Source organism: Triplophysa rosa, linkage group LG4 (genome assembly GCF_024868665.1).
Source record: "Triplophysa rosa linkage group LG4, Trosa_1v2, whole genome shotgun sequence".
Classification (NCBI taxonomy): Eukaryota; Metazoa; Chordata; class Actinopteri; order Cypriniformes; family Nemacheilidae; genus Triplophysa; species Triplophysa rosa.
Window position 1 is genome coordinate 3,768,296 of NC_079893.1, and position 14,265 is coordinate 3,782,560.

Here is a 14,265-nt window from a genome sequence, read left to right on the forward strand (position 1 = left end):
TGTTTCATTGTATGTAAAAAAGCTGATTAGGGATTTGAAGAGCTCGTTCATCTGTTGTATATAAACATCAACACACCTGTTATTTCCAAACAGCTCCGTACAGATCTAAGAGACAGGAGCTGCTGGAAGCAGACTACAGCGAAGACGACTTCCCTCCTCCACCTTCTGAGATGGACCTGCTTGAGGCCAGCTCTACACGCAAGTACCCGCAAGAACGGTTAGTTCTAGCATAAAAACAACACTGTACTGTTATTAACTGTGAAAAATTAATATATTCGATGATATATTTGACTGTTATGTTCAATAATAGGGTCGAGAGGGAGCCTGTTGCTTTTATGGGCCACCCTAACAACCAACAATATCCCCAACGACAGAAGCTCTTAGAACACCCCGCTGCCAAAACCTCCAAGAGCATGGATTTAGGTATGAAAACACACAATCACAACATCACAATATCTTTAAGCCAGAAATCCAGAGCTTTAGAGTCTGGAAAACAAGTAGTCTACCATAATCGTAACCCCCTTTCTGATCACAAAAGAAACCGAGTGCCTCCATCGTCAACTAAAGCCCCATAGCGTCACATTTCCCGGTATTAGCTACGGATGACCCTGTTAACTCGTCCTCTCCCTCCTCTCAGCACCTTCGGGAGACTTGAGGGATATTTCAGAGCTCCGCAATGGGAAGTTTTCGCCCGTTTCCAATTACATTTCATTAGAGTGGAGTATTGGCTTCTGCGCTGGCCGACTCGGCTAATCTTCTCGCCGCTGAAAGCTGATTGGTTTTCATTACGGACGTCTGGTAGTGTCGCGCTTTGCTGCCATCTTTTATCCAACTCCTAGACCTTTTCCCCTCTATTTATTTCTTTATCTCGCTCTCTCTTGTTTTCTGTCTTTCCGCTGTAGATCTTAGGGCCTATGATTGAGTCGGTTTTATTGCCCTTTTTTAATAGTTTTGGAAAAATGTGCATTTGGTTAATGTTACAGTAAATTTTTACGTTGACTGTTTTGTTTTTTCTCTTTGTTTAAGCTGAATAAATCCTTTAGTGTCTATTGTAAAAAGAACAAATCGTAATGTTAATCTTTCAACATTTAGTGGTAGATGCTAAGTCAAGCATCACTATAGCTGTTGCTTATATTTAGAAACAAATCAAATTAACACTGTGTATTAAACTTCAGTGCTTAGCTTAGCTTAGTTTAGCTTAATCGTGTAGATTATTTTTCTAAAGACAATAGTCTTATATTTACAGTACATGTATGCAATTGGTAACACTTTTTTCCAATTGATGCAATGCTCTACCATTTGAGCTAGAGGAACACATTAAAAACCTCGTAGCAATGCTTTGGCAACCATTCACGATACCTTAGCATGCGGTCGCAAATATTTCCTGGACAGGCACCATTGAAATGTTTCTTAAGAAAATGTAATATAGCTAGTTAAACACATTCTGATAAAAACCCATTTGGCTCTAGCCATGCACTTGCACTTTAAAAAGGAAAGGTAAATGGCCTGAAAGCGTTCGGCAAATGAGAAATCAAGTATTTTTCACATGAACTCGTGCCCGGAGAAACACACACGGCTGCTAATGATGCGACTGGCAGGAGAAACTCTGTCGAGCAGAGCCAAAACTCTGAACTCCAGAGCCTGGCCAAACAACGTTTCGCAATATGGCTGAGATGAAAACATGTTATCCAGACCGATGTTGCGGTTTTGTTGCTTGTCGATGGATATGTTTCATGGATGTTTGTGAAAGGTCTGCAAATGAACTAAAATACATTTGGCTATTTGTGTTGGTCATTGTTCCATCTATAACCGGCAGGTGAAATGACCTGAGCATTTGGATAACAGCAGTTCAGGCTACAGTGAACGGCTCCAATTGAATATCTTGCAGTGTTACTGAACTGTTACTGGAAATGTTGTTATTGAATCACTTCCACATTTTTAGGCGTCATTAGTCTTCAATTGTTTGAGACTGCAGGAAATATTCTGCTTTCTTCTTTTAAGTTGCACTTTTTTCTTTTGACTACTTTTTTGAGAAGTTCAGAAAGTTTAATTCAAAACACAAAACATGTGACCAGTTGTCAAGATGTTGCTATTAGGTTGCTAAAGTGTTGGTAGGGTGAAATATATTATTATACACAAAATATTTATATTTGTCATATATATGTATATGTGTGTGTATATATATATATGTATAGGTATATCGCATCTTCCTCTTCACAATACCCCATAGATTTTCTGTGGGGTTAAGGTCAGGCGTGTTTGCTGGCCAATTAAGAACAGGGATACCATGGTCCTTAAACCAGGTACTGGTAGCTTTGGCACTGTGTGCAGGTGCCAAGTCCTGTTGGAAAATGAAATCTGCATCTCCATAAAGTTGGTCAGCAGCAGGAAGCATGAAGTGCTCTGAAACTTCCTGGTATACGGCTGCGTTGACCTTGGACCTCAGAAAACACAGTGGACCAACACCAGCAGATGACATGGCACCCCAAACCATCACTGACTGTGGAAACTTTACACTGGACCTCAAGCAACGTGGATTCTGCGCCTCTCCTCTCTTCCTCCAGACTCTGGGACCCTGATTTCCAAAGGAAATGCAAAATGTACTTTCATCAGAGAACATAACTTTGGACCACTCAGCAGCAGTCCAGTCCTTTTTGTCTTTAGCCCAGGCGAGACGCTTCTGATGCTTCCTGCTGCTGACCAACTTTATGGAGATGCAGATTTCATTTTCCAACAGGACTTGGCACCTGCACACAGTGCCAAAGCTACCAGTACCTGGTTTAAGGACCATGGTATCCCTGTTCTTAATTGGCCAGCAAACTCTCCTGACCTTAACCCCATAGATTTTCTTTTGTGGAGAGGAAGATGCGATATGCCAGACCCAACAATGCAGAAGAGCTGAAGGCCACTATCAGAGCAACCTGGGCTCTCATAACACCTGAGCAGTGCCACAGACTGATCTACTCCATGCCATGCCGCATTGCTGCAGTAATTCAGGCAAAAGGAGCCCCAACTAAGTATTGAGTGCTGTACATGCTCATACTTTTCATTTTCATACTTTTCAGTTGGCCAAGATTTCTAAAAATCCTTTCTTTGTATTGGTCTTAAGTAATATTCTAATTTTCTGAGATACTGAATTTGGGATTTTCATTAGTTGTCAGTTATAATCATCAAATTAAAAAAAATAAACATTTGAAATATATCAGTCTGTGTGTAATGAATGAATATAATATACAAGTTTCACTTTTTGAATGGTGAATTAGTGAAACAAATCAACTTTTTGATGATATTCTAATTATATGACCAGCACCTGTATATATAGGTATGTGTGTGTGTGTGTGTGTGTGTGTGTGTGTGTGTGTGTATATATATATATATATATATATATATATATAGGTATATGTGTGTATGTATATATATATAGGTATATTTTATCTGTACCCTTTTTGCCATCATCCCTTATACGTGTGTCCCGGCGTGGAGACCCACACGTGCAGTTTCACCGGCTCACACAATCCTCTTCTCCCGTGTTATTTCTCTGCTGGGGAAATTGAGCTCATAAAAGATGAAAAGGATTATTTAAGAGAAATTGCAGTGTAATGAAACCCTATTATTGTATCCCATGGTGCAATGCCTGTGGCGGCAGCTGCTCTTCGCTGCTGAATCCTGTTTGTGCGGATTAGTGTCTCTCTCTCTCTTCTACACACACCAATATACACATACACTAACATATACACACTGTTTCTTGTTTTTCTCTTTATTCTTTGTCAGGCTCACACACACAAATATCCCGTTTTCCTCCAAGGGGTGCTACTGTAAATGCTATAATACTGTAAATCTATTGCCGTGGCTTTCATAGAACCCTATATATACTGTATGTGTATTGAGAAACACTGCTCACGTTATCTTCAGGAAATATCTATAAATCATTCTTTAACCATTATTTTGCATATTGTATTTTAGATTATAGCCTTAATCTCTGTGTATTTATTTGACATCTTTGGATAGGGTTAGAGTTGAGATTTATTTGTTTATTGTGTAAATCTTGTTTGTAAATGAATTTTTGCTTTGTGTTTGTGTGTGCACGATGCAGGCCGAGCTGTTCATGTGTGTAGTTGTGTGTGTGTTTAGAGAAAGCGCAGATGTTCTCAGCTGTACAGGAGTCTAACTGGCCCTACAGAGCCCCTTCTAATTAAAACCAAGTGTGGCTACTTATGACAGAGAGAGAGAGAGAGAGTACAGTACAGTATATTAGGACGCATCTGGTAGCGGGTGAAATTAAACAGAAAATGAAATGTTTTCTCTCCTCAAATCCAAAAAGATTCTTGCCTGAGTTTTAATAAGTATTTTCAGTATTCATCCTCACACTGCATATCATATATCAAAATAGTTTTTTATGGAGTTATACAGGCTGCTTGACCTTGTTCAAAATAGTTGAAGGAAAAGTTCACCAAGGTTGTCATCATTTATTCACCCTTGTTTTTTAAAGCTTTATCAAATGCAAGTCTGGCATGCTGTAAAACGCCAAGTTATAGTGGTAATTTATCTCATATATTTTTAGGTAATGTACAGTGTATGTGCGATATGTTCTGGAGTGGCTATTGACGGAAACAAATGAGTGTTCGAGTGGCTCATGTTTAATGTTTGTGTGTTTCAGTGGCAGATGAGAGCAACATGACCTCCATTCAAGGACGGAGACCTGGTAAGAATTCACACGCTCCCAAACCACCACAACACGCACATATTCAATCAATGAACAGGCTGCGATTTCACCACGCTTTTCCAGCGCTCCCGTGGTAAATGCAGAGTAATGTACAGAAATGAGTGGCTTCATATTACTCCATAAAATAGTGGCAGTATAATAAAAGACACCAATGGTCACAGGTGTGGATATTTCAGATGTGGTTCATTCACTTGGATTTTACATCTGCATCTTTCTATTTAATACTTTAATCTGTTTTTATAATGATTCAGTACACATGTACAGTTCCATTTTCCAACGTCTCATTTATAGGCCAGATTCACAGCTGGTCCAGGATCAAACACGCAAGCTGTGAGTTGACCCAGAGGCCTGTAATCTGACTCCAGATCAGTGGCTCTGTGTTTAGACAAGTCCAATGAAGATAAACGCGAGGGCGACTGCTGCCCATTTGTAGTCTGTCAGTGGAGGTGGGAGATTGATTGAGATAGAGGAGGAAACACATACGCACGCACAGAGAGATGCAGTATATACAGTATTTAAAGTGAAGTGAGTGATTCCACATCGATACATGTTGAGTCAACTATTGTTACAAACCCTTATGAAACATCTTCCTTACGACTGTCTACAGACATGGCTACATTTTGTGGCCCGAAATGCAAGTGCTGTTTCTAAGAACATTTTAAGAATCTTGTTTTCTGAGAAATGTATAAAAATGAAGCAGGTTAATGCTTAAAACTAGCAAAGTGAGATAAGAAAAATCAACTTTAAGTACTTAAAGAAACAGTTCACTCATTTACTCACCCTCAGGTTGCTCCAAATCTGTATAAATGTCTTTGTTCTGATGAACACAGAGAAAGATATTTGTAAGAATGCTTATAACCAAACAGTTCTTGGCCACCATTGACTACCATAGTAGGAAAAATGTCTTTATAAATTTCTTTGCTCTGTTAAACACAAAAGATATTTTGAAGAATGTTTTGACAGCAAACAGTTCTGGGGCTCGTTTGACTACCATTGTCATTTTCCTACTATTGTAGTCAATGGTGGCCAAGAACTGTTTGGTTATAAGCATTCTTCCAAATATCTTTCTCTGTGTTCATCAGAACAAAGACATTTATACAGATTTGGTACAACTGGAAGGTGAGTAAATGATGACAGAATTTTCATTTTTGGGTGAACTGTCCCTTTAATAAAAAGGTATAAGTTAATTCAAGTTTATTTTTCTTACATCACTGGCAGATATAACTAAATATCTTTATAGATACTAAATATCTTTATATTCATACATCTCCTTGTCCAGTAAATGTATGTGATTTAAGAATTGCTATGTGTTTGTACTACAAAACAAGACAAACCCACTAAGCAAGAAGTTCCTTTGTACATGCATTTTAAGCGTTCCAATACTTGCTTTTTAGAGATACACTGATGTCTCGATATTTAATGGCTGATTTTTGATCAATTTAAATATAAGATATAACAAACCGGCAGTTTATGGTTCATTTTGGTGGGCAAAAAGCAGTCGACCTTTTTAGCCAAAGTAGCAAAATGTATACTTTATATACAAACCTGCCGCACTGGAATATTTGCTAATGAGTTAAGAAATGTCATGTTTTACAACAATATGCAATGAGTTGTCGTTATTTCAAAAATATCTAGAAATATTTGTAAAAAAATTGATAGCATAAGCTTTCTTATTAAAGCCTTGCGTTTTTTTAAATCTTATTTAGTGCCTTTTTTATAATGTTGGTATGTTAATGGCAAACGGGTTTAATCCTTGTTCAATGACATGATTTGATGTCATTGCTTGTACTAGCTAGTATACTTTAATGCATATGGTTTTAAACTTTGGCAAAAGTTCAAATAAGTGAACAAGTGAAAAATATCAGTATCGGAATCTGCTAATAGTTATGTGTTTGGTCAAAGAACATCCGTTCAGTGCTTCGCTAATGCATTTTAAACAACACTGCTCTGATTTCTGATCCAAACGGGTTAGGTTTAAAGTTTGTTTACAATCTAGTTAGGGTTTAGACCAGATCATGTGTATATGCTGTACACACGGTCACAAACACATGGCAACAATTCACATAAAACACCATAATGGAAACCACACGCATGCAGCCGCGAGTGAAATTAAAGGGTCGCTCCCAGCGTGTACATGTTTAAATAATGTACAGGCACTCAAATCTACATTCACAGTCTGTATATGATGGCTTTTTTACTTCACAGGGGTCAGGGACAATGGTAAAAATGTGAAGGGCTGATTGGAGTGTAGTTTTACAGATGTGAACTGCGATATATATTGACAGGCTTTAGGCCGTTCTGCTGACGCAGTCATTTTTCTCGGCGGCGTCTCTACCTACGCCAGACTCCTTTATAAGCTCTGACATATTTCATTATTGGGATGGTCTCAAAGACGCGGCCGCTGCGAGTTTAATCTGACTAAAAACCCCCAGCTAGCGTCAGCCAAAAGGCGGCTTTGGTGCTGTACCGTATATCTCTGCATCTGCTTTGATGTAAAGTCGTGCTTTCTTTTTCCTGTAAATTCACCAGCTAGTCCGCCATTGTACAGTCTTAGTTTTATGTCTTTTTCAAATGAAAATTTTACACATAAGGCCCATTTTTTATCATAATAAGTGTATTGATAACTATATTAGCATCCACACTAACAGACGATAACGTTATGTTTATTCTAAGCTTGCGCCGTGAAGTTTATCTAAATTGATTTCAATTGACTCTATGTTTTGTCATTCATCAACTAGGAAAAAAATGGATCTAAAAGTCATTCTGACGATATTGTGTCGTTATTATTACGGTTGATTGAACTTCGATATTCACATAAATTTAGAAGGATATTTATGCTAAATCTAAATATTTGTATTTCTAAAGTTTTACTTAACTTATAGAATGCTCTATAAAGATGAGATTAGATTTTTTTATTTTAATATTTAATTGTAATATAATTGTTTTATTTTATATTGTGGATATTTACAGTATTTAAATTAGCTTATTTACACTGCAAATTTACGTTTGGCTTGTAAAGCATAGTTTTGCAAGTAGGGGTGTACCAATATATCGAAGTATTGAACTGTATATCGCAATACAAAAACATTAAGATATGTATCGTAGAGCTATATGGTAGTATATTTTTAAATTCAATATATTTTTGTTAAAATTCAGTTTTATTTTTCAGTGACAGAGGTATTTAGTTTTTATTAGTTATAGGGATATGTAAATTTGGGCCGATAATGATAACCGATCATTCTTGAACGTTGGAAGCCGATAACTGATATATTGGCTTATGTAAAGTATCTAAATATTAATATAGCAATTTTGAGACTAAAAAATTATTTCCCCCCTAAAAATCATGTACCAAGCCTACTTTAGACTAATTAAAGATTCTTTAACTTTTCAACTTTCTGGTATAATGTTTATTTAATAAACAAATTAAAGATGGTCTTGCAAAATTACCCAGAAAGGAGTTCTCAATAGCCACAAGTCTAACAGGCCTCAAGACAGAAAGCATTCAGACAGCAGTCAGCTTCAAACAATATGCTTTTGTTCCTATAATTGACACATTCATAAAAATCGACATACTACATCAACAATGTTTTTCTAATAGCAGTTAATGTGAATGTGTATTTTAACTGTGAGCAGCCCCAGCGTGCAGCTGAAGTGGTTCAACCAGAGGAAGTGATTTATCGGCTATAATATATCGGCCACAATTTTATTATCGGCCGATAACATTAAAAATGACCATTTATTGGCCGATACCCATATGGCTGAAAATGTATCCCGCATCCCTAATTAGTTGACATAAAAGTGTTTGAATTAAACTTTGAATGTTGTCAATTCTTTAACAAAATAACAAATGTTACTAAAAATTGTTTATGTTTTGGGGGGGAAATCTGTCATTTGAGTGTCAGTTTCATAGTTTTCATTTATTTTACAAATATTGTGATGCAATCGTAATCGTAAACCCAGTATCGTGTTGAATCGTGAACTGTTTGAAAGATACAGTTGTATGATGTTGTTACATTAATCGTTTGTGTGCGAAGACATTTTATGTTGAGTAAAGCCAAACCGAATGCGTTTGTGACGGCAACAAAGCACAGTGTGTGCGTTTTGTGTGGTTGCTGTGATGAAGAGCCAAGTCTCGTTCCACAGGAGAAGAGAACATGTCCATTAAGAGAATGGATGAGTGCTGCTGGAGGCATCTCTCTCTCTCTCTCTCTGGCTTCCCTCCAACATATCTACATTTCCTCTAGCCCCTCTCACCCCTTCACCCCTCTCTCTCTCCATCTCATCGCTCTTTCCAAACGAAGAGCACTCACGGAGTCCGTCTCTCTCACAGGCTCCTCCGAAGCTCTCCGTGCTTTTCTCTCTCCTCTTGTTCTCTGTTTCTCCTCGCCTCTGTCGCCCAGCTTTGGCCCTGCGGTTCTGCTGATTTGTTTGTTTGTTTGTGGACCCTTTTGCTTGTTTTGTCTCATTATTTTCCTCTTTTGCGATAATGACGGTTTTCAGTTTCCCAATTGAAGCTTCCTAGTTTTGCTGTCTGTTTCTATTTATCTGGCTGTTCTAGTTTGTTGTCGATTCAAGTTTAAAGCAGCACATATTGTGCTGGTTAAGACTCCCAGTGAGGGTCATGTGTTTAGGTTACAGTTCTGCATTTCTCTGAACCCCGGGCGATGGAAATCTGCGTTTTTAAACAATGCACATGACTGCTTGGGTCTTTAGATCAGGTTAAAGATGGAACGAAAAGATGGAAAACCGAACAAAATCATGTTTAACCCAATCGTTCTGATGAGCCATAAGATTACACATTTCACTACATCTATGAAAAGCACACATGTGAATCCCATGTGAATTCTTGGTTTTCTCAGTATGAGGCTTTTATGTACCAGATCGCAGCTGGACGGACTTAAAAACGGTTTGTCCGTAAAACATCTTCAGTCTTCGGTCTGTGATTCCAACAACACAAATCCTGATATAAAACGAAACCTTGTGTTTAGTGATAAAAAACCTCTTGTGAAATAGCTGTCGGAATGTTTTATGTTAGGGTTGCATAAAATATTGAAGTCACTGAAGAAAAATAAGTGACAAATTGCTTAAAAATGTGAGACAATAAAGATTTAAAGGGGTGATTGAACGCGATTTCATGTTTTGCTTTTGATTTAGTATGTTATATAACCGTTTGTGCATGTATAAGACGGCGAAAGTCACAAAACTCGAAGTTTTCCACAAAATTATTTACTCTAACTAAAAGAGAAGTCCGATCCAGATCTGTCTAAAACACCTCGATCAATCACGCCCCCACATTTGCATGACACCGGCCAAATGAACATGCAAAGAAGGCGTGGCTTCAGTTATCACAGTCGTTTGCGCCACACGCTTGAGGCGTTCAGCCAATCACAACGCACCGTTCACTGGCCAATCATGCGTTTTCAAAAAATCGACACGTTTTAGAAAGGCGGGGCATAGAGAAGCCACAATAGTGTACGGTGTGTGAAAAGTAATGAGATTTTTCCTCTTTAAAACGTATAAACACATTGTATTGCACCAAAAACACAAGTTGTTAATGTTTTTAATTGTGTCATATGACTCCTTTAAGTTCCTAAAATCAATTGGAACGATATTGAAATATTATAGTAACCATTAAGTTAACCACTTTTTACAAAGTATTTCAATCATTCAGTAACTGCAAACCTTAATTTTTGATTTTTCCATATCTTGTCAGAATGATCAACTGGTCATTGGTTCCAGTGTTTTGCTATGTTTTTGCTACTTGAAACATGAAACAATGTCCTAACTGCATGATTTGCTTTTTTTTTGCATGCCGGTTTGACCCGTCTAAGCACAGAGTTTTATTTCTCCCATCTTTTTACCCTCCAGAATGTGACGCTCTCACTTTCTTTGTTCCATTTCCTTCTCCTGTTCGTGCTCCTCCTGATCTCTCAGCTCTTCCTGTTGTCGCTGCTCTCAGTCGCTTGTGTTGTGTATCTCTCCATACTTCATCTAACGCTCCTCTCATCCATCCTCACCCCTGCAACGCTTCTGCTATTCTTTCTCCTGCTGGGATCCGTGCACGTCTGGTCCACGTTTGGAACGCCTCATTTATTCCGTGGCACCGTTTCACCTTCACCTTGAGGTTTCATCATGCACCCATCTCGGCCCCCTCCGCTTCATCCATCTCTACATGTTTCATCTCTGTCTGTTCTTTGTATGTGTCCAAATCCATTATTCTTTCAGCTCATCGCACAGCTGTGGAATGCTCAATTCATGACTGACCCTGCTGCGAAGACTTCTTTAGACCAGCACGAATGTTATCTTAGTATATATACTATTAGGAGACGTCTACTTATTCCTTATTGTCTTTCCACGATTTTTGAATTAAAGTCATTAAAACTCATTTCAAAACAACAAGTAAGAATAAAAAAGTGACTTTTGGAGCACCATCCCTCCATCTTTCACTAACATTCGTCCGTGTCTCAGAACCCCTCTCCTCTAACGGGACGGCGCTGGGGCCCAGGTTGGGCCTGCAGAAGTCCAGTTCTCTGGAGAGTCTTCAGACAGCGATGGAGGAGGTCAGTAAAGACGAGGTGCCCTTCCACCGCCCGCGCCCGCACATGGTGAGAGGCCGCGGCTGCAACCTCAGCTTCCGCCACGCCATCGACAAATCCTACGACAGACCCTCAGAAGCCGAGGACGGTAAGTTCAGAGAGTGCAGTATTGAACACCATTGAACGTGGAATATATATATATATATATATATATATTGTAAGTAGTTCACAGGATGAAACAAAAATGATAATTTTACTTTAACACCTACCTATAAATGGAACATTCAGGAAAACTGATTTTTTTTAAATTGTCTTTTCTGCAGCTGTATTTATGGTGTTCAATAAATACACAACATTAAAATGTATATTTATGGAGCAGGACAACCGACATTAAAACATAATAAAAGTACACCTTTAAATGCAATTTGTCACTTTAAGCTGAGTGGGCGGGGTCTGGTAACTTCTGTCATTTGATTGGTGCGCCAGCTATTGATTGTTCATATCTAATGCATGATAAATTCATTTCATGTCTCATTATTCATCTCTGTCTATTATGATTCCATTATTCAACATTGAAATGTGGTGTGCTTCAGTGGGTTTCTGTAATAGCAATGCCATAATTATTGTTCACAAATTTAATGTTATCAATTAATCAAAAACATGCACCAGCAAGTATGTTGCTCGGGACAGTAGCGAATTGGTGATAAAGTTGCCAAACATGTGTTAACAGTTAAAATAAATAACATACCACTGCATCTCACATTGCCAAATGCCTAAAGTGCTTCTGGATCCTTCACTTGTTGCCAAGTATTCCAATGTATGTTACTCATGTTATATTGTGAACAATATAAAGTTTTATTTTTGGCATTAGAAAACTATATTGCTTAATATTAACTGAGGATATTAACGGTTTTTCGCTGTATATAATAAAAAACAAAAACCGTTGAGATGCATCAGAATGCTTTCGATGACGAACTTGGCCTTCATCATCAAAGTCCAGGTCAGAAAACCTCTTCAACACAGGTGCTGACTCAAAGCAGTCCTCCACAAAATACACCCGGTTTTCACCATCAAATCAATTTCCAGCAGTTAAAGGAAAATGATTTTCCGTGGAATATTGTGTTTTCACACAGAAATATGTCACATTATGGAAATTAAATGTGTGGCGAATGGCGTTTCAGGTCTACTTTAAGGCTGTATAAAAATTCATTTGGATATCTCGGAGCGGCTGGCTGCCGGTGGATTAGAAAAGCTCCATCACTGAAGGGGCTCATTTTCACAGATGAATCTGACTCACGGTGACTCATTGAGTTGTGTGCCAGCGAGGGGTGAATCAGCAAAAACTAGAATCACTGATTCCCTCTGAAACTCAACGTATTGAAAGAGCAGATATCAGCTTTCCTCCATTTCTTTTGATGCTACAGACCTCTTCGTAATGAGAAACGGAGCGAGAGGTGAAGAAAACGCCAGAGCTGTTTTCAATTCAGACCTTTGAGGTTTCAGAGTTTATGAATAAATGTCAAGTATTTTGACGATCATTTATGTTTGCAGCTCATTCTATGCAACAGGAGGCGAGGCGTTAATCTAAACAAAAAATTTATAGAGTATGTGGTACAGAAAAGGGATTTTGCTTAACTTTTCTTTATGCATATACAGTATATAGAGAGTTGCATGAATATGATGATGATTTTTTGCAATGTTTGGGAGTTTACACCTAAGAATTCTTATTGCATTCATGTATTTTTTTGTGATTTTAATAAATGTAATGGATATGAATTTTGCCTAAATTTCACCTGATGTTTTTTTTTATTAGTTTTTAAGTTTTTATTTTATTTTAATTAGTTTTTATTATTATTTAAGTGCTTAAATAATGAAGGAAGCCAAAATATTAAAGGCCACGTATTAATATTTGCAGATTAGTCCACTGTGTTGTATAGGGGGGTTTAAAATGACAATTTTCACAAGGGGGCGAAAAATAACTTTAAAGGATGACCGCGTAATTATTGTTTTTTTCCTCTCTTACTAGAATCTATAATCGTACATGTTCTTCATCAACAGATGGCTCTGAAGATGACTCTGGAAGAGACACGCCCGCTAGCAACTCCTCGCGTCAGGAACTCGATGACGACAAGAAGAAAAAGAAGAAAACCAAGAAGAAGAAAGAGAAAAAGGGGAAGAAGAAGGACGAGGCCGAAGACCCGGAGAAAAAGAGCAAGAAAAAGGGATTTGGATTGTTGAGGTATTAAGTCCCACATTTCAATCTCAGATTCACACACACACTTTAACAGCAATGTCTGAAGACAACAGTGAAGTCTTATTTGGTTTGGCTATTTGAAGGTTGAAAACATTGCTTAAAATTAGTTGACTAATAATCATAAAATCACACAATACAGATTTATAGCAGTAGGCCCCCTGACGCAGCTGCGCACTGAGGCCCTGCGGTAATGACAGTATCACGGATGGAAAAGTGAAGTAACCATACGCTGTCGTTATGCGATGTATAAATACAGACGGCCAGCGGTTGAGACAGATAAGACGTACAGTGACGTCCACGTCTTTCATTTAGATCAACAGGCTTGTGTTTGAGGTTTCTGTATTTGGATCATGTTCTTCATTCTGACAGACATGAGAAGTGAGATGAAAGATGATTGAGTGACAGCACGTCTCTCTAAAGCAGGAATGAGACCGTCTATGACCCTTACAATGCTTTTTTCCACCTCTGATTGTGTTTTGATCAGCATATCCGTGACAGATGATGTCTTTGCGATTGCAAAGAATACTTCCTGCATTCAAATTTTCTTTGTTTTGGAGCTTATAGCTTTAGTCGTTTTGCTAACATTTTGTTTGTATTTTATTTTTATTTAATTTGTGAGAATTGATTGGATTGTGAAACGTGACGTTGTGAAATTTGACGTAATTTTTTTAGAGATGAAAAGAAAAGCACGTTTTTATTTTTGTGACGTTTCAAAGCATCAGCAGCATTTTGTTCTGTTCTTAGCTTAAATA

At 37.9% G+C, this 14,265-nt stretch overlaps 1 protein-coding gene across 1 annotated transcript in view; it reads left to right on the plus strand.

Moving 5' to 3' along the window:
• pard3ba (par-3 family cell polarity regulator beta a) overlaps nt 1-14,265 on the plus strand; it is a 126,424-nt gene that overhangs the window by 73,085 nt on the left and 39,074 nt on the right. The window contains exons 14-18 of the mRNA XM_057332435.1: nt 94-217; nt 311-423; nt 4,658-4,702; nt 11,192-11,407; nt 13,318-13,498. Coding sequence (XP_057188418.1) covers nt 94-217; nt 311-423; nt 4,658-4,702; nt 11,192-11,407; nt 13,318-13,498 — 679 coding nt within the window. The remainder of the gene's footprint in view (nt 1-93; nt 218-310; nt 424-4,657; nt 4,703-11,191; nt 11,408-13,317; nt 13,499-14,265) is intronic.